Raw genomic sequence first — 27510 nt, forward strand, 5'->3', positions numbered from 1 at the left:
GCAGCGCCGCTTTCCGCCCCGGGAGCGTCCGCCGAGGCGCAGCCCCGATGCCCGGCGGGACGGCGGGGCCGCCGCTCGGGCGCGTAGCTCCCCGCTAGAGGCGGCGGCCCCCGCGGGCTGGATGCGCGTCGCCGGCGCGGGCGGCACCCCCGGGCCGGCCGCCGGGGCCCCGCGGCGCTAGGGGCCGTCCGGGCCCCCCGCCCCGGGCCGGCGGCGGCGGCGCGGGGATGCTGGCGCTGGGGCAGATGGACGGCGCGCCCCGGCAGGGCGCCTTCCTGCTGGGCAGCCCGCCGCTGGCCGCCCTGCACAGCATGGCCGAGATGAAGGCGCCGCTGTACCCCGCGTACCCCCTGCCCGCCGGGCCCGCCTCCTCCTCCTCCGCCTCCGCCTCGCCCGCCTCCGCGTCGCCTTCTCCGCCGCTCGGCTCCCCCGGCCTCAAGGCGCCGGCCGCCTCCGCCGCCGCCGCGGGCGGGCTCTCGGCGCTGGGCACGGCCCCGCCGCAGCTCTCGGCAGCCACCCCGCACGGCATCAACGACATCCTCAGCCGGCCCTCCATGCCCCTGCCGGGCGCCGCGCTCGCCTCCGCCTCGCCCTCCGCTTCCTCGGCGGCGCCCGCCGGGCTGCTGGCCGGGCTGCCCCGCTTCGGCAGCCTCAGCCCCCCGCCGCCGCCGCCGCCCGCCCTCTACTTCAGCCCTGGGGCCGCCGCCGCCGCCGCCGCCGTGGCCGCCGGGCGCTACCCGAAGCCTCTGGCCGAGCTGCCCGGCCGGACGCCGATCTTCTGGCCGGGGGTGATGCAGAGCCCGCCCTGGAGGGACGCCCGCCTCGCCTGCGCCCCCCGTGAGTACCCAGCGTCGCGGGGCACCCGTGGGAGAGGGAGGGCCCGGGGAGCCCCGGTGGGAGCCCGCTCCCGGCGCTGGGGAGACCCGCGCCCCGACATCGCTGTGAGACCCTCCTGCCCCTCCACCCAGGGCCAGGCCGTAGCCGAGGGGGCTGGCTTTGCCTCGATTTCTTTTGTTTTCGTTTCTTAAATTCACTTTGGTTTCTCGGTCAGTGCCAAACTCTGTAATATGCCGCCGGTTATGGCTGGCGAAAAGCGCAGCCCTGCGAGGGGAAGGTGGCCGCGCTGCCGCCGTCGCTGCTGGGGACTCTCGGGGCCGGGATTGACTTTAGGGGCGCGCGCAAACTTTCCCCTTAGCAGGACTTTCTTACCGGCCGCGGAATTTTTAGAAAAAAATATCGTTTGCCCGCTCAGATTTTTGATCCTTATAGGAAAAATAAGCAGGGAGAGCCGAAAGGCCAGAGCCGTCGCCTTGCTTAGGCAGTAGTTTTCTTACACACGCATCCCCCGCGTAGAGACCACTCCGTCCCCTGGGGCCGCTTGAGAGTGAAGCGCTTTCCCAAATCCGTAGATTAACTTGTCTGTCCCTGCCTTCCCTTTCTCTCCCCCCTCCCTTCGCCAGATCAAGGCTCAATTTTGCTGGATAAGGACGGAAAGAGAAAACATACAAGACCCACTTTTTCTGGCCAGCAGATTTTCGCTCTGGAAAAGACTTTCGAACAAACGAAATACCTGGCGGGCCCGGAGCGAGCCCGGCTGGCCTATTCCCTGGGGATGACGGAGAGCCAAGTCAAGGTGAGAGCAGCGGCTCACGCACCGCGTGGTGCGGGGCTGGAGGGGGGGGAACAAAAGGGCCCCAGCGCGGAAACCGGGTCCGTGTGAACCGGCCGGAGATGCTGCGGGCTGCCGTGGCCGAGCCCGCGGGCACACGGCGAGGGCTTCCCCAACAGCCACCGGCACTTCTCCCCTTATTGCCGGGCCGAGAAGATTATTTTAAAGCATTATTAAAACCAATCAAGTTGAACCAAAGAAACCCAAGCAAGAGTGAGAAGCCCTGAACGCCACGGGGGTGGCCAGCGTGCTGGGAAAGCCGGGGGAAGGGTGAGGTTGAGGTGTCTCACTGTCGCACCCGCCTTATGTTTTGGTTAAAAACCTCTGTGCTTTGGGCAAAGCGGAGGTGTGAGGGGTTGGGAGAGCAGGCTGAGCTCCCCGAGAACGTGCAGAGGCTTTTGCTCGGCGGACCGGGCCAGAGGGGCCCCTCGGCGGTGCTCACGCTTTCAGTCTGATCCGCAGAGCCTCTTTTGTCACTGCAAATACGTCCCGGTGGCTGCGAATAAATTATTGCAGCTTCTACAATGAAAATGCCCCCCTGTTCTGGCAGTGCCCTGCCGGAGAGTAAATACATCTGGCGGGGCAAGGAGGCTGGGGAAAGAATCAGCCCCAAATGTGTGTGCAGGATGGCAGGGAGCGGCCCCGGAGGAGCTGGGGACGGCTGCTGGCCCACGCCGAGCCGGGTGTCGGCGGCTGCCGGGAGCGCGGAGCCGCGGGGCTCGGCCGCTTTCGTTGTGGGGACATCGCCCGCAGGACGGCGAAGCGGGAGTCGCTGCCGCACGCCGGGGATGGGAACTGGCGGGGCGGGAGCGGCCCGGTCCGGCCGCCGCTGGCCGTGCCCGTGATGGTGACGGTGACGGCGGCGGCTGGGGCAGGTCTGGTTCCAGAACCGACGGACCAAGTGGCGGAAGAAGCACGCGGCGGAGATGGCGACGGCAAAGAAGAAGCAGGACTCGGAGACGGAGCGGCTGAAGGGCGCCTCGGAGAACGAGGAGGAGGACGACGACTACAACAAGCCCCTGGATCCCAACTCGGACGACGAGAAGATAACGCAGCTCCTGAAGAAACACAAGCCGGGGGGCGGCGGGCTGCTGCTGCACGCCCCGGAGGGAGAGGCCTCCGTCTAGCCTGCTTCTCCCGCCGCCGCTTTCGGAGATGTACAGTTCTATTTTTCTAGACTCTACGCGCCCGGGAGGAGGAGGAGACGCCGGAGGGGGAGCAGAGGGGACCGCGGGCAGCGGGTCCCGGCGGGCGCGGCCGGTCCCCGGCGCCGCGTGTTGTTGTAGGGTGGCGGGCGGAGGGGAGCGGCGGGGGCTGCCCCGACCCCCGGCCCAGCTCCCGGCCGTGCGGCGGCCGCGTCTTTTGCCGGCTCTTTGTAAATAAACCGTGAGTCACCGCGACCATAGGCGTTCCTTACTGTGAATATTTAAAATGTAAAATACCTTCTTTTTTTTTTGTACAGCGGGGGCCGGGGGGACGCAGCCGCCCCGCCCGCCCCGCGCTCCCCGGCAGCACCGGGGGCACCGCAGGAGCCCCCGGGACGGCGGCAGGGGGGCCGCCGAGGAAAAAGCCGCCGTGGCCGCCACCGGTCCCTCCCTCGGGCCGAAACTGCAGCGGCCCCGTGTGCTATTTATTAGTATTTTTGAAACACTTTCTGTTGCCGTCGTCGTGCAAGGGAGGGGGTGGGGGGGGGGAAGAGGGCGGAGGGACAGAGTTTGCTTTCATTTACACCGTTTCCAATCAACCGCGTGTTGAAAAAGTAGCTGGTGGGAATTGTCACAACCACTGTCAGTCAAAATATAAAATTCATTTAGTTGCTGTATTTGAATTTAAAGTGTGTTTTCTTTTGTATCATACAGAATATTAGAGAATGTAAATTGTTTTCTTTCTTTTTTTTTAAGCTAATAACGATGATATATCGTGATATAGCATCTTAACATTTATTAATTTATATTAAAATAATTCGGTTTGTAAAGAGAAGAAAAGCCCTTTGCAAGACCAGTTAAATGTAATGCACTTTCTGTTAAAAAAAACAACAAACAAACAAACAAAACAACAAAACGATAAATCAATTAAACCAGTTTAAAGACGTCTGCTGCCTTCACTAAAGGGTACAGATAATCTCATTTTATCAGAGATTAAATACTGAAACCACGGTACACGGGGAGGAAAAAAAGAAGTGATAATTATCATGGTCTGTTGTTGATTCTTAGTAGTAGTTTTTTGTTGTTGTTGTTGTTGTTTGGTTTAGTGGAAGATTTTTGTTGTTTGGGCGCTTTATTTTGCCGTGGGAGTTCAAGAAGGATACAAGTAAAATAAGCCGCTGGTTGTTTGGGGACGTGAGCTGCGGACAGGCAGTTTTCACCCGACCACTGGAGCAGTTCGGCTCAGCCTAAATTAGGCTTTTCAACTTTTTCAGAGGCGGGCGGCGCCGGGTTTTATTAACGGCAGGGTGTTACCATTATTATGGGAAAGAAATCGCTTTCCAAGAAGAAAACAGTGGATAAAATAAGAGCCCGGTAAACGTCTAGATCAAATAGCCCCAATATTAGAGCAACTGGTTTAAATTGAAACTCATTATCTGACGCGATCATTTCCATATCTAAACAGTCCAGAAACAATCGCGCTTTTTTTTTTTTTCTTCCCAAGGACCAGCAGAGCAAACAGAATCGCTGACAGGAGAGATAAAAAAGGCCAGTTATTCTGGACGAAAATAAATGAATAAATTATTCTATTTGCGAATAATTTTCTAAACAGGAAAAACAAAAATAAAAAAAATAGAACAGGGTTTTATTCCTCATTCTGCTTAAACAATGCCGAGGCCGGGAGGAGGGAAAGAGCCCGGAGCTCTGCGTCTGTCTCGGTGCAGCTGCCCCAGCCCTCTCTGGTCCGGGTACCGGGGGCTGCCCATCGTTCACCGACACTCCCCCCCCCATCCCCCCATCTTTCCCGACTCGTTGTAAAGGCAGGAAGGCAAAGGCCGGTTGCTTCCCAGAGAGCTAGCTCGGCCCTGCCGGCTCACACTGTTACGCTTTCCCCGCGGGTTTGCGGGGCGGCGGGAGTGAAATCAAAATACCTTGGGCTCCGGATCACCGGGATGGGGACCCGCCGGAGCCCGGCTGGGGATCTCCGCCGGGACAGCACTGCCCGCACACCCCCAGCCCCTTCCCCCCGCAGCCCGGCCCCGGCCCCCGCCCGAGCCCTCCCGAGTGCCCCCGGGCTGCTGCGAGTGCTCGGGCGGTCCCCGGCCCTTTTCCAGTTCACCGCAGCACCGTCTGAGGCTTTCCAGTTAATTTACTTCTGCACAGAGACCCAGCTGGCCACCAGTTGCAGTTGGCACCGTCAAAGTGGAATCGCAGGGAAAGGAGCCCAACGCTGTCCGCTTGGTTAGGCTGGTTTTGTCTGGGGCGCTGGAAGAAAAAGCAGGGGATTCACACCAGCTCGCGGCCCCCCTTTTCGGGACATGTTTTGGAAGCCAAAGCCGGCTGGGCTCCCTCTCCTCCAAGAAAGGACTTTTTAGGAAGAGATTCAATAGCTAACCTCGGGATCGCTGCCACGGACAGCACGGTGAACAATTAAAAGACAAATGTCAGCGAGCTTCACGGGGCGCGAGGTTCCCCCCGTGCGCGGGGGCCTGGCCGAGATCAGCCGCAGCTTCGGCTCCGTCCTTGGCGCAGGCAGGAGTTTGTGGCGGAACTGTATAAACTCCGGGATAACGACATTAGAAAAAGCGCCGCACGGCCGTGTCCGTAGGGAATGGGGCCGGCGGAGCCGCTCCCCGGCAGCCGCCTGGAGCTCGGGCCCGGGCCGAAGCCCCCGCGGGGAGTGAGCGGCCGCGCACACGCGTGGGGAGCGGCGGGCGCCGGCTGCGCGGCCGCGGAGCTGGGCGGGGGGGTCCCTGCCTGAGCGGTGAGAGACCACCGCAGGCCGGTCCCGACAGCTCCCTTTGCACACAACTTTCGGCTTTCCCTTCCTTCTGTGGCAGAGCCCTCGGTTTTAAACTCCTCTCCCTTCCATGTGCGCGATTTCCAGGCTCAGCGGAAATAAAGGCGGTTGTTTCTAGGATTTCCAGGCTCAGGGGAAATAGAGGCGGCTGTTCCTGGGTTTACCCTGTCTCGGTCCCTGCCGATGTGCCTTCTCTGGGATGCAGAAGATACCGCCAGAGAAGTTCCCAGCTGTGCAATCCCAGGGTGCCCAAAGCATCCTCCCCTACTTTCCCAAAGCCCCTGCTTTGTCGAGGTGCTTCTCAAAGGGAACTCGCTGCGGTCCGTCTCCAGCCCCAACGAGCAGAGGAAAATCTTTTTCTGCCCCGTAGAAGCGCCCCAGGTGCAGGATCCGCTCCTAGCACTTCAACAGCCGTGGGCACCGCGGGAATGCGGGGAGGGAGGCAGGGGGGGTACGGGAAGCAAGAGAGGGCTCGGGGGCCACCCTGCCGCCCGTACCCCGCTCCCGGCCGGCAGCTGCTGCCTGCGGGACACATGCATATGCATGCGGGACATATGGATCCTGCGCGCTCAGGATCCGCACCGCCGTGCCACAGGGGGCACGCAGGTTGCAAGGGGAAGACCACGGCTGGAGGGCGGGGGGGAGCGGCTGTAGGGACGGGGAAAAGGAAGAGCCCTTCATTACCGCGAAGGGGTTGCTCTACTCGGGACGTGTGCGCTGGGGGGAGCCCAGCACGCAGGCCGCTGTCACCCGGCCCCTGACAAGGCCCTACACCAGCGCTGTCACAGCCCCGAGGCCTTCGGGCTCTCTCATTCCGACAGCAGCTCCCACCCAGAGCCCCCGGCGCGGGCAGCGGGCAAGGCAATGCCTACCCCCTGCCAGAGGGATGCCCGGACCGACAGCCAAGCGGGGTCAGCGCGACCATTTCGGCGAGAGATGGCTTCTCCCGCCCTTTCCCTCGCGCGTGATCTCCTGTGATAAGCTCTTGAAATCCTGTTATCGCTCATCACTTCTCAGTGCTATTAATTTTTAACGCTTCCGATATTACGTGCACGTTTTCCCTCCGCTCTCCCTCCGTTTTCTGCCGTGATGTTGTTTCCTGCCAGACTTTCCTTGTACCCCTGCCAGCCACCCCGAGGCTTTGCTTTAGGGACACGAGTCGTCCCGCAGGCCAGAGACCCCGGGGGTTAAAATGAGGGTGATGCTCTTTCACCCTCGGCCCGGACGCTCCGAGTCCCTTCCCGTATCGCGGCGAGGGAAGAGGCACCGCCGGGAGAGGCGTTTGCTGCGGGATCCACCGCTCAGAGCCGGCGTTGCTAGCCGCAAATTAAAAAGTAAAATGAACTGCTCTCCCTCTTAATTGCAGCTCCGCCTTTACCTTCTGCACCGGTAGGTATTTCCCAGATACACGTTTCTGGTGGCACTTGCCAGCTGTCTCCAACAGCGGTTACAAGTCTCCGTGAGGGATGCAAACATCTGCCGGGGAGGAGGAGGCGGCGGCGACGTCGCCGTGGGGAGCAGCGGGCACCCCGCACCCGCACCCGCACCGCACCCGCCGCGGGCCCGGCAGCGGCTCCGCGCCCCAGAGAACGTGTTTGACAAGACAAAAGTTATTGATACAAGGGCACGAGCGGGCAGCACCGGGCCTCTCCGCACCCCCCGGCGGTTCAAGCCTTGCGGGAGGCGCTCGGCGGTGCCCGCGCTGCCCTCCGGGACCGGCGGGCTGCGGGGAGCGCCTGGCACCGGCCCCGCCGCAATAACCCGTTTCCGCACACCCAAGTGCATCCCTGTAATAACGTCCTCGATCATTTATTAAAAGTCGTGTCAAGCGAGCCCATATAATTCATCTTTATGCAAATACATCAATGTCAAGCCATTAGTGTATTGCTCGGGTTTTTTATTAAAGTGCATTCTTTTTAATTCAGCTCAGTAAAATACGAGCCCTATTGCTCAAGAATTATAGCAACTATTAGAGTAACATATGGGCAACATGCACTCAGAAAATAAAAATCAACAGATAAAGTGGCAGGGTCACAACGGGGAGCAAACACTTAACAAAATGGCAGAGGGGTAATAGATTTTCCGCCCGCGCCCCGGCCCTGGGGTGTCAGGAAGAGCCCGCCGGCGGGATCGTGGGGAGGCCCTGCCCAGAGCCCGCAGCCATCCCCGCCCGGTCCCGGCTCCAGCACCTTCCCTGCTCCCTTCCTGGCCGGGGCTGCGGGAGCGCAGCCCTGCCCCACCGACGCGCACCTCCGCGCCGCCCCCCTCCGCAACCCCCAGGTCTGTCCCGGATTTAATGAGAGAGTTGCCCACATCCTCATCACCCCAGCATGGTAATTGAGCAGATCTATTAACTTGTTACACTAGATTTGTTTAAAGAGACTATTACACAGTCATTTAATCAATTTGTTACACTGGAGGTCCTGACTTATGAGACACTTGCCGTATGATTCCTTAATGACTGAATTAATTTGTTTTAATAAAACCAACATTGTGTACAAGCACATTTCGAGAAATGTAATTTTGGAGACGGAACAGTCCAATGCTTCATCTGATTAAGTCTTTTCTATGGTTTATCAAAGTCGGGAGTTGCCGTCATAAACTGCATGTATGGGGTATTTTTCTCTTTTATAGCGTCATTAATTTAATATGGATCATTAGTTCTTTATACACACGCATGTTCTGACAAATGTACCCAATGAATAATGCACCTAACGTGTTTGGGCTCAAATGCATCACGCCATAAACAGAAACTGCCGCAATATAAATAACAATAAACAATAATAACAACAATTACTGTCGCAGCCGCCCCGTTCCCTCCCGTCCGGCTGCGCTCCGGGCCGGTTTCGGGCCGGAGGTGTCGGGGCGGCCCCCATGCCCCCACATCACAGCGGGCTCACTGCGATAGATTTACGGTGAGCTAAGGTTATCCCGAGAGCAGATGTAGGACAAGAAAATCGGTTTTGCTCCTGATGGGAACTGACGCGTGTGGAATAAGTGCAAATAAACACGAGGGTCCCCAAGAAAAGGAACTTGATGGTATCGATTATGTAAAATAATCGCCGCATTACAAATGTTAATGTACTATGGTAATGCACTGCAAACAGCCGGCGCTGCGCGGGGGAAGGAGGGAGCAGCCACGGGAAACGCTCCGGGAGCCGGGAGCGATACCGGCAGCGTTACCGACAGTGATGTCGCTGTCGCGGGGAGCGAGACACGACCCCGCTGTGGCCCCACGAGGGGCACCACGGGACCCCCGCCCCGCAGCGGCATCGCCACACGTGGGGCCGTACACCACACCAAGAGCCAAAACCACTTCTCTACAGAGCGTCCCAGAGCCTTAATATCCCTCAGAGGAGGCGCCCGAACATATAGTTCTCGTCTAAATCCTTACATGCTGCTTTCGAAATTCCTCGCCCTGACAGTGTGGTTTGGTTTTGTTTTTTTTTAAAGTAATTTCCACCGGTGACCTTGTGCTCCAGGAAGTCTGCCGGGCGTCTACTTTTTCTTAGACACTGGGCATCTCCTTCTTTTTAAACATGAACATCTCGGACTCCAGTGGAACATAAACCTCAGCCCAAAATGTGACACTGCTGCTACACCTGACACCTCCTGCCCCGGATAAGCGGCCACCGGCCTCACATCTTCCTCTGCAAACAGTAACCTCAGCTGCAGAGCCCACCGAGCAGCAGCAGCATCCTCCACACTCTAATCACCTGCACATAGCAGAACTTAAAATTCAAACCCGAAGAGGCTTACTGCTCGAGAAGATAAAACGAGATGATGAAAACATAACTTCAGAGCCGTTTTTCACCCTCCTCACATGGTTTCTCGTAGATAAACTGCCCCTTTTCCTCAAAGGTACATCTTCCATCCCCTTTATAAACACCGTCAGCACACCCACCAGCAATGCGTGCAGGAGGTGTATTTAAGTAAATGGATTCGACCTTTTGGCCATTTCAACAGATGCTGCTTCTGACCACCCCAAAATGCTTGTTTCAAGTTAACAACATTAAGCGTTGGAGGTCACAAGGCCAATTCAAGGTCATTTTAATTCTGGCTAAAGGTTAATTAGATCACTGCATTAAAGCAAAAATAGACTATACCCAACTTTAATGAGGACAGACAGGTTTTTTTACACACCTCTTAAGTGCTCCCCTAGTGATAAGGATATAGGGTGTGTATCAGAGAAGAAATCTTGCTGTCAGTTCCGCAAATCAAGTTACAGGTGCTCCTCTTGCCACTGGCAAGGCATAAATACAGCTCCTTTGAATTCTTCTTTCGTTTGCAAAATTGGGCTTCTGGGTTTCCTCCTACCCTTTCCTCAGTCTGCTCACAGAGAGCCCAGGGCTGCTCTGCTCTACTCTGAGGAACACCAACCTCAAAGTCCAAATGTGCACACTGGAGGTGTGATCATTGAAGTCAGCAGGACCCATGGACAGTGAGGCTGATATTCCTGGGACTGCTATTGCCAACTCACAGAGCCAACAAGCCTCGTTTGGAAAACGCCACAATAATTTGCTTAGGAGTGTTGAACCAAATGGGAAGGCAGTTCCTGATCTGGTAAGTGTTTGTGAGCTTTCATAATACTTTGCACTCTGTACTTTACAAATCCAGATTTTTCCCCCATAAAGTTAACTTAAAAAAAAAATCCAGATAGAAGAGACCATGGAAATGAGAGACTTTGCTTTGAACTCCATTATCCCTTCCAAGGGAAATCAAAGACCTCTGCCTGTGTCTCCTTTCTTCTGTGTAATCCCCTGCCTTCTGGGCTGCAGGATATTCTGGGTGTGTACTTCTCTCTGGATGGAGCTGTTCAGCTTTGAGTCAGCAACTACATCAGAGATGAGCAGAGGAGACGCCAGACATCCCTTTTTTTGGGGAAAATATCCTCACTGTTGGGTCTCTAGCTGATCAAGACTCTTATTCCTCATGTCTTTCCAAACTGGATGAATAATTCCAATCTCCTCCAGTTAGACACTTTCTGTGGGAGAACTTAACACAAATTATGGTTCCTGGGGGAAAAATGTGCCTTGGCAGATATTTTTTTCCAGCAAAATCTTTCAGTGCAGTGAAAATTCCTAATCAGTTCAAAATCAAGCCAGGACATCAGGCTGGAAATCAGTGTTTGTATTGATTTTTAAACTACATGCATTGGATGAATCACTGACACCCAGGGATAACTGTGTGAGTTATGTTCCAAATACAACCATTTCACCAGAACAATTGCCCAAAACCACCAGGACATACTCTAAAGCCCCTACTCTGACTCGCCATGGAAGGGTGATTGGAGTCACCAGGAAAGGCAAGTCATCTGAGGGCTGAGAGATACTGAGACACAGAAAGGTGTTGAAGCACCAGGCAAGTCATCAGAGGGAAGGAAATAAAGAACAGAGAGCTGGCCAGCTGATGTGCCAGACAAAAACAACAAAAAAACTGAGCTATCAGTTTACAGCACCTGGTCACTAGTGTTATTTTCATCTTAAAAGAAGAGAGTGTAAATGACACAACAATGCCTAGTGAGGTACCCTCAAAAGAAACAGCTTGGATGCAGCCCCTTCTTCACATACTTCTGGGTACCAAAAACATCTACTGAAATCAGGATTGGGTTGTTAGTTATTTATGATCACTGAAAGGGCTACATTTATTGGGTAATTTATTTATAATGAATAATTCAACCAGTTTTATATGAAAGAGTTTCATTCCCTCGGGCTGCTCACTTGGGACGCAGCAAGGCTGCATCTATACACACTTTTCAAAGAGCCTTCAATTCCTAAATCTGGTTGTTTTGTTACTTAAGTTACAACAAAATCACCAAATTCCAAGCTATTTTGTGCATATATTTTTCTGTCTTGATATGGTGATATCAGACACTCACAGCTTCCAACTACAGCATAAAACACCAGTAGGAGAGAGACTTGCTCTTGTAGCATTTTTGTGGTTTGCCGTGTATTTTTAAATGTATTGCTTTATTAAAACAGTACTATTATTGGTACCTGCTGCTGGTGTCCTTCTATCCCTGCATGCTATGTCACTGTTTCATCATGCTCTCCCCCCACAACCACCCTGAGACTCTCATCTCCCCCTGAGACCTTTTGCAGATCAGAGTTAGCTGCTGACTGGGCCAGCCAAATTCTTCCCCAATACTTCCATCAACGAGCACCTGCCCCACCTTCTGTTTTAACGAGCACCTGCCCCACCTTCTGTTTTAACGAGCACCTGCCCCACCTTCTGTTTTCCCTGTAGTGCAGGTGATTCAGACACATGCCACAGATTGCAACCTCACTGGACTTTCCCTTCCCAGTCATCTTAGCTTATCAAGAAGCTTATCAAGATGCTCACTCCAGTTTTCTGGGAGCTTTTTTTTTTTTTTTTTTTCTTGTTTAAGTGATGTGATGTTTCCAGTATACAACCCACTGAAAGAGGAGCTCTGTGGTCCATCTTCTTGCTCACATCCTGAGGAGATATTTATAGAAGACTGCTGCTTGGTTTCTTTCTAGGGTTTAGGCATTTTTTTTCACAAGATTTTCCAAGATCTACCTCCCACAATTAAAAAAAATGATAAAATTAATACCTGCAATGGACAGCTGTGCAATAAATGAATGAATAAGCCAGGCAGTCATGAGTCTGACTCTCTCCTAGGGGAAACTAACCTTGCTTTGTCAGGTCATCTGCTGAGGACATTGGCAAGTGTCTTTTTTCTAGGGGCTGACAAGCACCTGACCAGATACTCCAGCAGTACTTTTCTATTTTGGTAAAAATTTCTTCCATTGGAAAAAAATATGCCCTCAGGTCTGAGACATACATACATACATACATACATACATATATATATATATATATATATATAAAATAGGTGTGTATGCAAAATAAACCTTTGCCTCTTTACCTATCTAGGCATATCTCTGCACACATCTTTATTTGAATAGCTGTTAATCACTGACATTCCCCAAGGAGACCAGCAGAAAGAATGTCAGGGGCCCTGCTCATAACCCAGCTGAATACCTGACTAGTTTAAGGTACTCTGGAGCTGCATGAATCAGAAAGAAAACAGCTCCCCCTACCCATTTTATTAGAAGGCAATAAAATCTGGTGGTGTCTCATTAAATTTAATGAGCCTTCATAAAATAACCATTACACTGTGGAGGTAATGAAAAGAATAACTATGATGGTTAGTAAATAAACCAGCAAGGGTGATAGCACTAGATGTCCCAGATCCCCACCAGATATCAAACAGGTAAATGACTCAGAGAGGATTATGGTGCCTCACACACCTTTTCATGTGTTGATATTTTCCTCTGTATCAGGTTTAAGGAATTTCTTTCCCCCTTCCTATGTGACAGCAATGCCATTGGTTTTTATAGCCCCAGGCTGCAAGTGTAAAACCCTGAACAAATCAGCGCACAGGGATCCTTAGAAGCTCCATGCAAATTTCCATCAGTGGCCACGGGTTCAGTGCCTGCCCACTTCTGAAATTTCTTTTGGACTAGCCATCACTGCTGGAAATGTCACTGCAGAAGACTCTTGGGAAAAAACGTTCTCATTTGGTATAAATCAGCACCGTCCCATTCTGCACATTCTCCAATCATGGTGACAGCTGCAGGAATTAAGATTTAAAAAGGTGACCCAAAGTCCAAGCCTTTCTTATCTGGCTTATGCATACCTCAGAAATAAAAGAGTTAATCTAATTATAGATCAGGTCCACGAAGAGTTTATGACTGCCCATATAAAAAGCAAGAAGAGGGGATGGTAGAGACTGGTGCAAAACTCTAGAAGGTTGCTGCATGAAATTCACTTTTTGCATTTTCCATTTCGCCTGAAATGGCACAAGGAAAGATTTCATCACAGTGGGACTATTCATAGGAGAAAGCAGTCAGATCTGTGGGCTTATTTCTATACCTGTGCTTCTTTCTGAGATTCCTCTTCCTCCTACTGAGGGCCACTGTAGTACAACACCATGCTCCTCTGGGAGAGGAGACTTTGGTACCAGTGTAGCAGCATGGGAAGTGGTTTTACCAACAAGCCCTCGGCTTATTCAAATGCCATTTCTTCAACTCACAGTCATTATTGCTATTTCATGGTAGAGGTAGTGCAATTTTTTAAAAAATTATAAATATTGCAGATCTATTTCCCTGCTCCCCAATAGTTCCCAAAGACATCTAAACCCACAGTGTGATTGCTCCCTAATCTAGTCGAGGTGATGAAACGGTGCCAAAAACTCTCATTGCAATTTCATTAGCATATTCATGAGTCGCACTTTTGCAGTGTTGCAGAAACAACACAAATTGGTTTGTGAATTGTGAACTCCCCCTTCTTTGCCGTCATCATCATCTTTTTTCTTCAGAATCACAAACAGTGGATTAGCAAGGCAAGCGTGCTCGGGTGACTTTGGGACTCGGCTGCTGAAGTTTGTTTTGTTGATGCACATCTCTGGGTCTCCCTGTGGTTTCCCCCTCGCCTGGCGTCGGTGTGGAAGTGCTCCTTTAGCAGAGGAGCAGGAAGCAGGGCAGCTGTGGGGCTTCTAGCTCTGCCAACAGGCTGCACTGCCACTGCTCTGCTTGCTCACCAACAACATGAATAACCACGTCGCTGGCAAAAAAGCATTAAGTGCAACAGGCACAGGGAGTTGCAATTTTCAGATGGCAGCTACTGGAGAAGAGCCACTCCATAGCCTCTGCAGGCATGGGTGTCTGTAGCTGGCGGTGACATCCTGCTGGTGGTAGGATGCTCTGCAGGGGTAGTCACCTGAAATTCAAACCACCTGAAGCAACAGGCGACAATGTTCCACTGCCATCTAGCATGGCTGGGATATACTCCCGAAAGGTCTTCTCTGACCCACCAGCAAGGTCTCTGATATTTATGGGTGACGCCTGCAAGTCCCGGCTGATGGGATGGTTTGTGTTCAGAAACGGCAGCAGGATTCTCCCTGCAGCACAGCAGCAGGTTTGGATGCTGTAAAAGAATCCCTGTGGCTTTAGAGTAGGGAGTACATTTGCGGGTGACAGCCCAGCCCCTGCCCGTGCCAGCACCGCCACTAAAGCACAGTGAGGGGCAGTTCCCACTCCTTGAGCACATGCAACTGAACTTCACAGTGAGCCAGCAGCTTTTAAATATGTTCCACTTTAACTGCACATCCAGAGAGACCTATTCGTTAACTTAGCACGGGCTGCATTTACATCTCTTACAGGGAAGTCACTCCTGTCTCCATGGGATATTACTCTGGTACTGCATCTGGAAAACCTGAAGAGCTCCCCAGCTCCATGGTGGGCACTAATGAGATGGGGAGATGGGAATGCTGCTTCTGGAGAAAATTTCTCACAGCTCACAGTCCTCCTCTGTGCAACCCAAACCTCTTAGGAGCAGAGGATATGAAATATATTTGAAGTGGCAGACTTTCGCATGGAACTTGATTTAATTTTTCTGTGGAAAGATCACTTTAGACTTGCATTGTTCACATGAAATAATGAAACATTACTGATTTAATTAGAGCTCAGTTTTCAGTCTGTGCTTTCTATATTGTTGAAATTGCATTTTGCATGGGACAAAACTATCAATAGATAAAGCAATTTAAAAGGTACAGCTATAGAATATATTCTCTTCCCCTTTTCTTTTGTTATTTTCAATTCATTGCTCAATTTAAGTATGGAAATAATGTTTGTCAAAGATTTCCTGACCCATGATTTACAGGAAAAAAAAAAAAGAAGACGGTGGAAGAATGATATGAAAAAAACATGAGGGCATCTCCTGCTTGTACTTCTAACCCATTTATGGTACAATATACAGATAATCCAATCTACTGCTGAAAACAAGGTTTGTGCAGTTATGCTCCACTACTTCACAATGCCTCACTTAAAACTTGATAGTTTTCTCATATTTTCTTTCTCCTTGAACTGACAAAGTGGACTGGGCAGGTTCTAGCTGACACAAATAACTGTTGACTCCTGAGCATTAGCTCTCCGAGTTTTTACATGGTGGCTGTAAGTTCAATTTAGGGAAAACAAGGAGCCAGTTTGTGAGATCACCACATGTCCCTGAGGGCAGGGCAGGGCAGCCAGCCCCACTGCTGGGCCCCAGAGTGGAACAGGAATGCAAAGGTGTCTTACCTCCACTCAGGGTCCACTCAGAATCACAGAGTCACAGAATAGTTAGGTTTGGAAGGGACCACAGTGGTCCAACCTCCCTGCTCAAGCAAGGTTATGCAGATTGCATCCAGATGGTCCTTGATGGTGGTCCTTGAGTATCTCCAGTGAGATATTCATGTCCACACCCTCTCTGGTCAATCTGTTCCAGTGTTGTCCCAGTCCCTGCACAGTAAAGAAAGTCTTCCTCAGGTTCAGGTGGAATTTCCTGTGCATCACTTTCTGCCTGTTCCTCTTGGCCTATTGCCCAGCACCACTGAGCAGATCCTGGTTCATCCTCCTGGCACCCTCTTTTCAGACACTGACAGACACTGATGAGGTCCCCTCCCAGCTGTCTCCTCTTGAGACTGAACAGGCACAGCCTTAATCATCTTTCTTGTCACCTGCTGGACCCACTCCAGGAGCTCCATGTCTCTCCTGTCCTGAGAAGCCTAGGACTGGATACAGCACTCCAGATGTGCCTCGCCAGGGCTGAGTAGAGGGGCAGGATCAGCTCCCTTGCCCTGCTGGCAATGCTCTTGCTGATGCATCCCAGGACACCATTGGCCTCCTTGGGCACAAGGACTCACTGCTGGCTCATGGACAGCCTGCTGTCCACCAGGACCCCCAGTTCCTTCTCCACAGAGCTGCTTCTCAAGAGTTTGGCCCCCAGCCTATGCTGGTGCCAGGAGCAGGACCCTGCACTTGCCTTTGTTGACTTTCAGACAGTTCTTCTCTTCCCATCTGTCCAAACTGCTGAGGTCCTTCTGAAGGGCTGAACAGCCCTCTGAGGTATCAGTCACACCTCCCAGCTTTGTGTCATCAGTGAACTTGCTGAGGAGGCCTCTGCCCCTTCCTCCAAGGCATTGGTGAGCAGATTAAACAATACTAGGCACAGTGTTGAACCTTTGGGGACACCACTGGTGACAGGCCTCCAACTAGACCCTGATTATGACCCTCTGAGATCCGTCATTCAGCTCAATCCACCTGAGTGTCCACTCGTCCAGCCCACACTTCCTTAGCTTGTTTGTGAGAATGTTGTGAGAGATGATGTCAAAAGCCTTGCAGAAGTCGAGTTAGACAATGTCCACTCCTGTCCCCTTGTCTGTCCAGGCAGTTGTTTCATCACAGAAGGCAATCAGGTTGGCCAAGTGTGATTTACCTTTAATGAATCCACACTGGCTACTCTGATCTCCTTCTTGTCATTCATGTGGATAGAGATGGCCTGCAGAATGAACTCTTCCATCGCTTTTCCAGAGATTAAGGTGAAACTGGCTGGCCAGTAGTTCCCTGGGTCCAGCTTCCAGCCCTTTTTGACAACTGGCATGACATTTGCTTTCTTCCTCAGGCACCTCTCCTGATCACCAGAGATGATTGTGAGCAGCGTCACTGCGGCATTCATCAGCTCTCACAGCACTTGTGTATGCATCCCATCAGGACCTATCCATGTGAACGCCAAATTAGTGTAGGTGTTCTTTAACCCAATTCTTCCTCCCAGTATTCCTCTTACCCCAGTCTCCTGAGTCAGAGATTGTCAAGGGCTGGTCTTGTCAGTGAAGGCTGATGCAAAGAAAAGTGTCTAGTAACTTTGCATTCTCTGTGTCCTCTCTTACCAGGGTCCCCTCTCCACCACTTAATAATGGGCCCACATTATCCTTAGTTTTCCAAACACTCTCCAGGCAACATTCCCAGAAAAGAGCCAGACAAGCACAACCAGAACTGTGACTTCTGGTTTTTCCTCATTCAGGAAAAATGCCTGAAATACAGTTTTTGCTACTCACTTAAGGGATAGTTGTCTCCCTGCTAGCACAGGTGAGAAGTAACTGAGGCATGCCTGGGAATGAATGCTCAGCACTTGGCTGGACAGCTCTCAGCAGGGTCAGTGATTTTGACTCACAAGCTCTACCGGAAACCCCAGGCAAATCCTCCCAGTTTTCTAGCACAAAGTAAGGCATGAAGTGTGCTATGCCCCAACTTGAGACGCATGGGGTGAAAACGGAAATAATCCCACTGACTTTACCAGCATAATATGAATAGTGAAGTGATTCCAAATAAGGACTAAACCCCCAGAATATAAAATCCTTGGAAATGTACGCACTTGATTCAAAGGTATAATATGGTCGTGTAGCACATCATCAATAGTGTTATTGCTGGCAAAATTAGCTTGTTTGGACAATAATTTGTCTTGCTACCAATATTTGTGCAAGAATGTTGTGTTTCACTACTAGAGCCACAGGATTTTTCTGTCAGCACCAACAGGGACTAGGGGAAGCTTTCCCCAGAGTAAGGGTTTTTCATTGTCTTGTTTGCAGTAAAGAAGCCTTTCTGAGCAAGCTGACATCCACCCTAAATTACTTCCCTGTGTAGAGTGTCTGTGCTGTATAGTAGAAGACTGCTTATTTCTCATATTGATTTACACAAGGCAGGGTAGTGAACATGCAATTAATTAATAGTTGACTTCATTGGAAGCCAGCTGTTAGCCCCATAATTTACAATGGGAACAGTTTCAGAATAAGAAGAATTATACTTCTAGAAACTGTATTTCTGTTTTTTAAAGGTCAAATCCAGCTTCCACTAAAGTTAGTGGAGACCCTAATGATCTGAAAGTGATGCTGTGTGCTGATGCATACCACCATGGGTTTCACATCTTACAGAAAGTATGACTTTCATGGGACACATTATCCTTAGCATAGTCACAGGTATTTTTCCGAGGCCAAATCAGAAATGGTACTGTTAAGTCTGCACATCTCTGTCCAACTTTGCTCCTGAAATGAGTACAGTCCAACAAACTTTTCTTTCAAAATTTCTGGGTTACTAAGCTAAAACTTTCTACTGCTTCTGTTTAAATGCTATTTGTGTCTAGGTGCCATGAAATAAGTCCATGCAACACAACTTGGTTCTACAACCAATGGATTAATTTATTGACAGAGCCTTCCTCAATATATTGGGTCAGATATCAAACAGTATTTAATTTGCTGGTACCCTTGAAGCTAAAATATGGACATTATTTCCAAGTGTTGTCGTATCAGGAATTCATCCTAGAGGGTCATGAACTAGTACTTTCTGTATGTTTTGAACATGCTTTTCTCAGCCTCTGTGGAGCACTAGGAAGTTAAATGCTTGCACTGCAAATAAACTGGCCTCTGTTCCCAGGCCTGATAACCTAAAGGCTGACCATTACTTCACACATTCTTTTTCCTGGTGTCAAATACACTGTGGGGAATATTGGAAAGAAGATAAGAGAAGAATTCACATTTTGCAGGACAGAATGCCAACATCTGACACCTAGGAAATGAAATATGGCAGAGTCTCAGGGGCTGGCAAAGAAAACCTAATGATCCCAACTGACCTAACATACAAGCCCTTTCCTGTGCAACTTTAGCCTTCCAAGATTTTTATATGTGAAATATGTCTATGTCTTCCTGAAGGATCTATCATGCACAGCAGCACATCAAGGTCAGGCTTTGGTATTCCCTGAAGCAGACAGGGGTTTAAACAACTTCTTCATGTGGCTGTTTCTGAGGCTGGGTCAAGAAGAAGCTGAAATCCTGCCAAGGAGGACTGAGGAGCACCTGAAAGTTTTTTAGCCTTATGTTGTAGACTTAAAAGTGTTGGAAGTCTTGCAGGATGTTTGGATTGGTGTCTGTGCTTCGTATCTCACCCTGACTAGGTTTGGACCCAGAGGACAGTCTGGCTTGTCTGCAGGCAGGCTGCCTTCAGTTCAGCTCAGGCAGGAGCCTAAAACTGAAGCAGAAGATCCCCTTGGCTCTGGGGAGGGGCGCCTGGGTGTGTACATGGATCTAGCAAGGCTCTGGGGCAGCCACCAGAGCCAAGAGCAACAGTCACAATAACAAACAGAGAGTCCACATGACTAAAAGGAAAGATTCTCAGAGTTAATATTAGGATGAGCAGCACACCAGATCACAGGCTGAATTAACCCAGAGAGAACAGGGTAGAATTTTAAATAACTTTTCCAGTGCCTGGCTACACCTCAATGCCACTGCAAACTGGGGGACAATATGCATGTTCTTGCCATTTATGTTGTTATTTTTGCATGTTTAACAGTGTTGCTTATTAAAGAGTTTAAAACTTGAGGTAATGTGGAGAGCCAATTTCTTCTCTGAGTTTTGTGGACTTTGTGTCAGCCTGATTTGATGACAAAAGGTGCTGCTTGCTCACTAGTCCCATGCTTACAGTGTCAGCTTCTGGGCAAGAGCACCAGAGCAGGACAGGCTCTTAGGCTGCAGGGCCTGGCTGGAGAATGGGAAGGGACACAGCTGGATTCGTATCCTTCTGCTTTGACCTGCAGCACTTTAAAAACCAGCCCCACTTCTGCTTGCCAGAGTGAAAGAACATGAAAGGTTTCTATCAAGATGCAGGAGTTGAACAAAGAAACAAGGTCTAGAAAGACCCGTTAAAATCCTTTTGTTACCCTTGTCAGAGGTGCTTGGTTTGGGGCACACCAACAGGAGATATCTTTCTGTGTCCAATGGATGCTGAATTAACCTATCTTCATGAGCTCATCTCAGAAAGGCTTCCCTTTGAGCAAGAAAATGAGGGAATTTGTGGTTTTGTCTCCCCCAGCCAGCTGAAATTATTATTATTATTAATAATAATTTTATAATCATCAATCATTAAACATTATAATGAGTATTTTATAAACATTAACAGTGAGAATGAGGTTAATAACAAAGGAAAGGAACTTCCTTGCAAATGAGATTAATAACAACTCAAATCAAGAATTCTTGTATGCCAGTTCAAAGCCTGTGGCTCTTATTAATTTCATTAATGTAAAGCAGACTTTTTTTTCAGAAAGGTATGAGCCAAAAGCCAGTGTTTTGATGTTTATGTTGTTATCCTTCATTTGGTGACTTTTTTCTGGTACTGGAATCATGCTACTTGTTCTATTACTGCTGTAGGTTCTTTAGTGCTCTTACTCCAGGTTTTATTTTGGGGACTTTGTATTATTTAAACAAACAAGAGATGTAAGATTGCTTCCTCTCAGAAGCCCAACCTCAGGTAGGATGTGTGGCTCTTTTGGATAAGTCTTGCAGTGACTGAACTGCCATTTTTCTGTGAAAAGGTAATGACAATTCACAGTGGCACAAGGCTGTTTGCTGCCAGCCTGCCAGGTGCACAGTGTTGGGATACCTGATTTGCCAAAGCCATCTCTTAATAGGATGAAGGGGAAAACACAAATTTCAACTACTCACATGCTGCATCCTGCTCTGCTCCTCCCAAGGCTTGCCTTGGGTGTCGGAGAACAGAGCCTGCAGCTCTGGTAGTAGATTTACAGCTTCATTCTCTTACTCTCCAGAGCTAAACTCTCTTGACCAGGCCAAGGGAAAGTGGGGTGGGATGGAGGAAAAAACAACAAAGATATCCAAGGAAAGGCAAATCTTATTAAAATCATTGTACATCCTCACACTCACAGAAAAGAAATGGTTAATATTTGCTTAACATTTTCAATGTGCTCACATTCTTTTTCATGGGAAGCATTTATTTCTTTAAAACATATTTCATTTGATTAAAATGAAACCCTGATAATGAATGAAATACCTAATTTTTGGTCAAGAAAAATATTCTGCTCAACCACGTAAGACTTTTGATGGATCATTTATGATCTGATTAAAATAAAGTCCCTGTGGTTTTGACTAATTCAAAATACACTTTTAATATCCTACAGCACAGGGGAATTGAAGGAAGGCCTAGTCCATGTTTTACCTACGATATTTACTCCTGCAAACACTCCTTCTGGAAGAAAAACTGAGGAGTGAAGTATTTTGCCCAAAGCTTTGCATTGTTCTGTATCACATTCTTCAGGCTTCCTTGAATTACTTTTAAACATGATTTTGACACCCACACATGCCCACAGAAACACCTTTAGCACCCTCCACACAGCCAAAGTTATTTATACTGGTTCCCTGTGGATTCTGGTAAAGGACTAAATCCAAGTCACCTGCTGGACAAGGAAAACAAAATGCAAAGCCTTTGACAAATGCAAAAAAGATGGCAGGGCACTGGAGAGGAGGGGCACCAGCCCCTTTTGGGAGGATGCCATAAAGAGATGCTGAGTGCTCACTGCTAAGACAAAAGGCAGGGCCACAGGCAGGACATATTAACCAGGGCAGTAATGGCCAGGGAGCTGCTGCCTGCCTGCTGGCAACTGGGAGTTGTCCCTGCCTCTCTCTTCCTTTGCAAGATAGATTTTCTTCTGACCGTTCAATTGTTGTTCATGTTAGAGCATCAATGCTCCCCCCACTGATTTACAATTGATCAGGGAGCACGCTCCCTCCTAACCTCATGTTTTCTTTTTCTTCTTCTTTATCTGTATGCAACGGAAGAGAAACACCTGGAAAATTTACCCGGGGTTTTGTTAGTCTTCCTTGCTTGTTTTGCTTTCTCCCCCAGCAACAAAAGAGTTGTCAAAAGTAATGTTTATAATAATTTAACGGATTATTTGCTTATTAGATATTAATCATTCTGCTGTGGCCGGGGTCCATGCTGGTGCTCCTCTACTAGAACAGTGATTCTGATCTCAATTAGATTATGTCTCTCTCCTTTACCTCCCCATAAATCATTCCAGCAAACTGAAATTAACAGCTACTGGAGCGCATTAATAATCTGCCTCACACATTGGAAAATGCATTAGCCGGAACTCTCCCATCACTCTGACTGTTAAGCACATCATTTTGTTTATGAAATATAAACATTTCATGCAAGAGCTCTCCCACATTTCTCTGGGCCTTGTGACAGCTAAAATGATTGCCCACAATTGCCAGTCAGTCAAGCGCCCAAATAAAGTTTGTTTAAAGCCATGGTTCTGTGACTGCCCTATTTTCTCAGGCATTAAAAAACCCATGTTTAAAATAAAATTCCTCTTTATCTGGGAAGAAAGGAGAAAAAAAGCAGCTGTGTATCTGTCGGAGTTGTACGGAGACAGATGTACACTTCGCAAAGGCTCTGTGGTTTCAATATTTGGTTTAGCTTCACAGAGGAGGAAGTGCTGCCAAATTCTTTGCAAAATAAAGCTCCAAAATAATGATTTTTAGGGTGATCTAATTAAAATGTTTCATTTCTGACAAACTGACATTTCGATCAACTTGCAAAGTAACATTCCAACCTGCATTTTAAAAGCTCAGTGTCTTATTGTAAAGCACGTTGAAATGGAATAATGCCCCCCCTCCCCAACCCAAGAGTTTAATTTCAAAATTAAATATGAAAATGCAGCATGCAAAGAACATTGCTGCAGCATGCTAGGACAACACTGGGCTTTCTGGTGGTTTTCTTGTATAGCAAAACCAGCCCATAATTAAATTTCTTCCAAGCTTGCTAGCCACACAGGTCTGGAGCAATGCTTCCAGCCAGTGCCTCTTCCACCCAGCCCCAACATTCAGATTTGCCACTAGCTGGGATTTTTGGGTATTGTTTCTCTCTTACATGTGCACTGGCACACTGCAGGAGTACAGGCAGGCCCACAGTGATGATATTTCTCCTTTTCTGGGAAGTGAAAAGTCAAAGTTTTTTCAGAATGTAGATTGTTTTCACTAGATCTTGGATGAGTTTGCACATCAATACAGTCAGTATCTTGAATATATTGATAACAGCAGTACCTTAACCCAAAAGATTTGATCATTGGCTGCTGCTAGGTTAATGATCATATAGACTGAGTTAAGCAGCAAACCCCAGAGAATCTACCCATGAAACATAACACTAAATCTTACAAAGGGCTTTAAATAGGTATGCGTACTTTACAAGGAATTTATGTCCATCTACTTGCAACAACAAAACCAGGATAACACCTGTGGTATAATGCATAAAAAAACCCCTCACACCTGACTCTATTCAGCAGTCAGAGGTAGTACTTGAAAATAAGCAAACTAACAGCACTGGCACCACCTTCACTTTCACCTTTGCCAAGCCCTTGGTCTGAAAATGAGCATTAATACTGTAATTAAAGCTCTGCATTAAAATAGGCACCTGTGACTTTTGCTGGCTGGGAGATCTGGTGTCCACATATTTTCTCATCTGTATCCGGGGAAGAAATACTGAAGGCTTGGACTGAGCAAGCTTCTTGAAATGACTGCTTGGGCTTCTGGGGGGGGTGGTGCTGCCCTCCCTAAAGCCAGGCAGACACTCGTGCCCCTTGCTGAATCAGAGCTCAGTGAGTTCAGCAGTGCAGGTATTGGTATGAGAACAGAGTATGCAGCTGGAAATTCCTGGGGGTACAGGCTGAGTCGTTCTTGCTGGGCTGTGGTTGTCTGTGCATTGATAAACAAGAAACAATTCTAATGAATGGCAGTATTTTTTAAATACAGGAATGAGCCTATTTAAGATTTAGCTGAGTTTTGTTTATTATTCTCAAAATGCATTTGCAGCATATAGAGTAATGTCTCTAGAGGGCTGTTCTGCCATGGAATATTATGTGACTCTCTATCAATAAATGACACAGCTTTTTATATGTTTTAAGTAAAAGAAATCATTGCTGCTCCTTGTGGAGTTAGGCAATTAATTGCCTAATTATTTTGTTAAGTGTCACTACTAGAAGAAAAACATTGCTGGAGCTTTATGGGCAAATCTCATCTGAACTGAGGGTGAAATTCTGGGAAAGAGCATAGATGCTGTATATCTGCACCCTATTGAAGTACTAAACTCCTAATAAAAATGTCCTTTACTTGGGGAAAATTAGATTTGCTTCTTTATCAGTAGCTTGCTAATTTTTTCATACTTATATTTTTGCTGCCTCATCGTTTCTGATCTCTCCCAGGCTTCCTTCATGGTGCTGATGCATCTTGGCAGAGCCAGGCTGGCAGAAGGCAAAAGGGAATGCTGCACACCCAGTGTGCACTGATCTTTTGTAAAACTAGGGGCCTTGGAGCCCCACAGTCCTGTGCACACACTGTGAAATGTCTTTTGTGATGAGGAGCAGGAGTTGTAGCACCTGCCAGGTAACAAAGCAGACAGCATCATTCCTAGATGAGATACTATGCTGAAACCTGGAATTCAGGGTGCTTGATACTTTAGGGCAACCTTCTATTCACTCCCTGTAGTGATGCTGTCCCATGGATCTCTCTCAAGTTAGCAAAATTTTCATAATTAGGGATGAAAATGAAGGCACTGTCTGATCCTTCACAATTTCTACCAGTGATGGCAGCAGGGGCCCATCAGCCTCCAGGCACCTAAGTACAAACACAAGCCCAAACTGCAAGCTCCTGCTCCAAGTGTGGCTCTCATTCTGTCAGGAAGTTCAAGTGATGTTCACCCAATTAAAAAGGCTGGGATGAAGGAAAAGAGAAGGGAACAATGCTACTTTGACTTGAAGCTAGAGTCCCAGAGGTGTAAACCTTGTCCCTGATGGTGGTGCAAACCCAGTTGGATGGGACAGGAGCATGGGTGAGGACCTCTGGCAGCCCAGTCAGGGTTTTCAGCTGCTGTGAGAAGAGATCCCAGAAGCTTTTGCCCCAGAAATCACAGTGTCAGGGTCACTTTGCATGGCCCCTACATCTCCCTGTCTGCTGGGGAAGACAGAGTTGAGAGTCCTGGATTAACAGGACCCCGTCCACAAGCCACAGCCCATGTGTTTATGCAGCTACACGCAAGATATCTCCAAGGAATCCATAAGGCTCATCTCCTGAGCAAGAAAGGAGGAAAAGAAAACAGGACTGACAGAAAATAAGGCTTTCCTGCAGCCCTCCTGTGAAATCCCTTGGGAGCACCAACAGGAATGTCACACCTCACCTACAGACCCCATCAATTTTCCCTGCGGGTGTGCTTCAGGCTGTAAGACGCAGCTGGGTCTGAAGTTATTTAGAGGGATATGGAGGACTCTGTCATATAATTATCTTCATAAACCCATCAAGCTTCATCTTAAAGCTGGCCAGGGCTCAGTTCCTTCTTCTCCTATAAGAAGTCTCTTTCGGAGCTTGGCTCCTCTGCTGGTTAGAAATAATGCAATTGCTTAAATTTATTCACAGTCAGTTCAAAGCCATTTGTTCTTCTGCCAATATTGTTCTTTAGCTCAAACAGCTCTCCTCTGTTGCACAGTGTGCAGGAAATTTCAGCGTCTAAAAATCCAATGTTTGGGACGCATAGGGATTAGACAGGGGCCAAGTGCAGCAGATTTGGAGAGGACACAGACAGACAGCCCTGGTTTGCTATACTGCTTCTGCCATTATCCCATCTTATCCTGCCTCATACCTTGACTAAAACGGACTTAGCTCTATTTCCTACAAGCTGCTAAAGAAACAAGTGGTACCTGAAATTCTCTGGGAAATTTTAAGTAGTGCTACAAGAGACTATTTGAGCAGCTCATTGCCCTTTCAGAGGGAGTGCTGGAAAAATGTAGCATTTTGTCTGAAGCCCCACACTTTAAACAAAATAATATTGTTATACACGAGAGACATTAACTTTATTCCATCTCCACCTAAACTGAAGTCAAATTATTTTTTTCCATAGCCTACTGCAAGCTCGATGTAAGACAGCCAGAGGCATAGCTTGCCAAAATCCATTCCCTCCAGTATTCACTTCCATTTACCCCTTCTTCTAGTCATCTTATAGCTGAACCAGTAGCACTTGCGCAGCATTTATTTTCCTTCTCCTTCCCTGAGACCTGTAGGAAGCTTTTGAGAAATGGCTGGCACTTGATGTTTATCAATGTTTTTCTCCCACTATGTAGGAGAAAGTATGAGGAATATATTTCATGATGAAGTGGGTTTCTATTTAACAGGACAAAATGAAAGCCAAGCCATAGATCAGCATAATATGTCAAAAGAGAAAAGGGTTTGATTTATTTTAAATTATATCCAATGCTAGAAATCAAGATCCTGATTTAGGAAAGTACTCCAAGATGTGCTTAAAAAATTAAGCATATACTTCAGCTAGGGCAGCTAAATGATATAACTGTTTTCTTCCTTTAAAAAGATAATGAAAAATATCTTTTGTTTAGACACATCCTTGGTGCTGCACTTAACGCTGTGCCTGCTATATTATAGGAGACAGTGGGGCATTTTATACCCCTTGAAAAATATTCTGGAAATGTCTGGGACAATATAGAACTTTGTACATATTTTCTGGGCTGCATTAACATCAGGATAGTAGGAGATAGCTTGTCAGGCTGCAACAAGCACAAGGAGCAGGGCTGAAACCCCAGTGTGTAGTCAGGTTTTTATTGCCCAATTTGACCCTGAAAGGTTGAGGAGAGCTTTGTGCCTTCTGAAGTGAGCAAACACCGGGGTCAAAGAAGAACCGTGCTCATTGTGTTAGTTTTTACAAGGTAAGGGGTTTTTCCCACAGGAAAAAGTTTGCCTGGGAGTTTCGCACTTTATCACTGCGCACGTCGCCTTTGTCAACCTGGGTATTTACTGCAGGCACAACTTCACAAACTCTGTCCTGGACCACCTCAGCTGGTGCTCGTGTTTGCCAGGGTGTGGAAGACCTTGGTGACAACTCAAACTAAAGACAACAGCTACCAAGAGAACGCAGATACTTTTAACCTGCTATTTGTAAACAAGCACAATAACCCTATGGGCAAAAGCTGTAATTTAAATGAGGTTTGCTACTAACTGCATCTACCAAGCCAGTTACATCTGCCATAGGAATAAATAGGATTTGATATAACTACATCAGGACACGGAATTCATAGCAGATTATCCAACGGCAAGGTTATTTTAATTTACAATGAGAAAATGACTGAAGTAGGAAATAATTCTTCTAGTTCTACATAGCACCCAAGCATGTCATGGGAAAACAGCCCATATTTGGAGTACAGACCAGATGAGA

The 27510-nt window shown here is 48.6% G+C and overlaps 1 protein-coding gene across 1 annotated transcript; it reads left to right on the plus strand.

The window, feature by feature from the left end:
* Window positions 1-227: 227 nt before the first annotated feature.
* On the plus strand, window positions 228-2796 carry NKX6-1 (NK6 homeobox 1). The gene is made up of 3 exons (XM_062493884.1): window positions 228-837; window positions 1461-1633; window positions 2545-2796. Exons 1-3 carry the CDS (start codon window positions 228-230, stop codon window positions 2794-2796), a joined length of 1035 nt encoding a protein of 344 aa, XP_062349868.1.
* Window positions 2797-27510: the final 24714 nt, after the last annotated feature.

Source organism: Cinclus cinclus, chromosome 5 (genome assembly GCF_963662255.1).
Source record: "Cinclus cinclus chromosome 5, bCinCin1.1, whole genome shotgun sequence".
Classification (NCBI taxonomy): domain Eukaryota; kingdom Metazoa; phylum Chordata; class Aves; order Passeriformes; family Cinclidae; genus Cinclus; species Cinclus cinclus.

What these genes read in the sequence shown, in the direction of transcription:
- NKX6-1 (XM_062493884.1), top strand. Translation starts at nt 228, where the DNA reads ATGCTGGCGCTGGGGCAGATGGACGGCGCGCCCCGGCAGGGCGCCTTC. An exon ending in CCGCCTCGCCTGCGCCCCCC is followed by an intron (nt 838 to 1,460) that starts GTGAGTACCCAG and finishes TCCCTTCGCCAG; the next exon opens with ATCAAGGCTCAATTTTGCTG. An exon ending in TGACGGAGAGCCAAGTCAAG is followed by an intron (nt 1,634 to 2,544) that starts GTGAGAGCAGCG and finishes CGGCTGGGGCAG; the next exon opens with GTCTGGTTCCAGAACCGACG.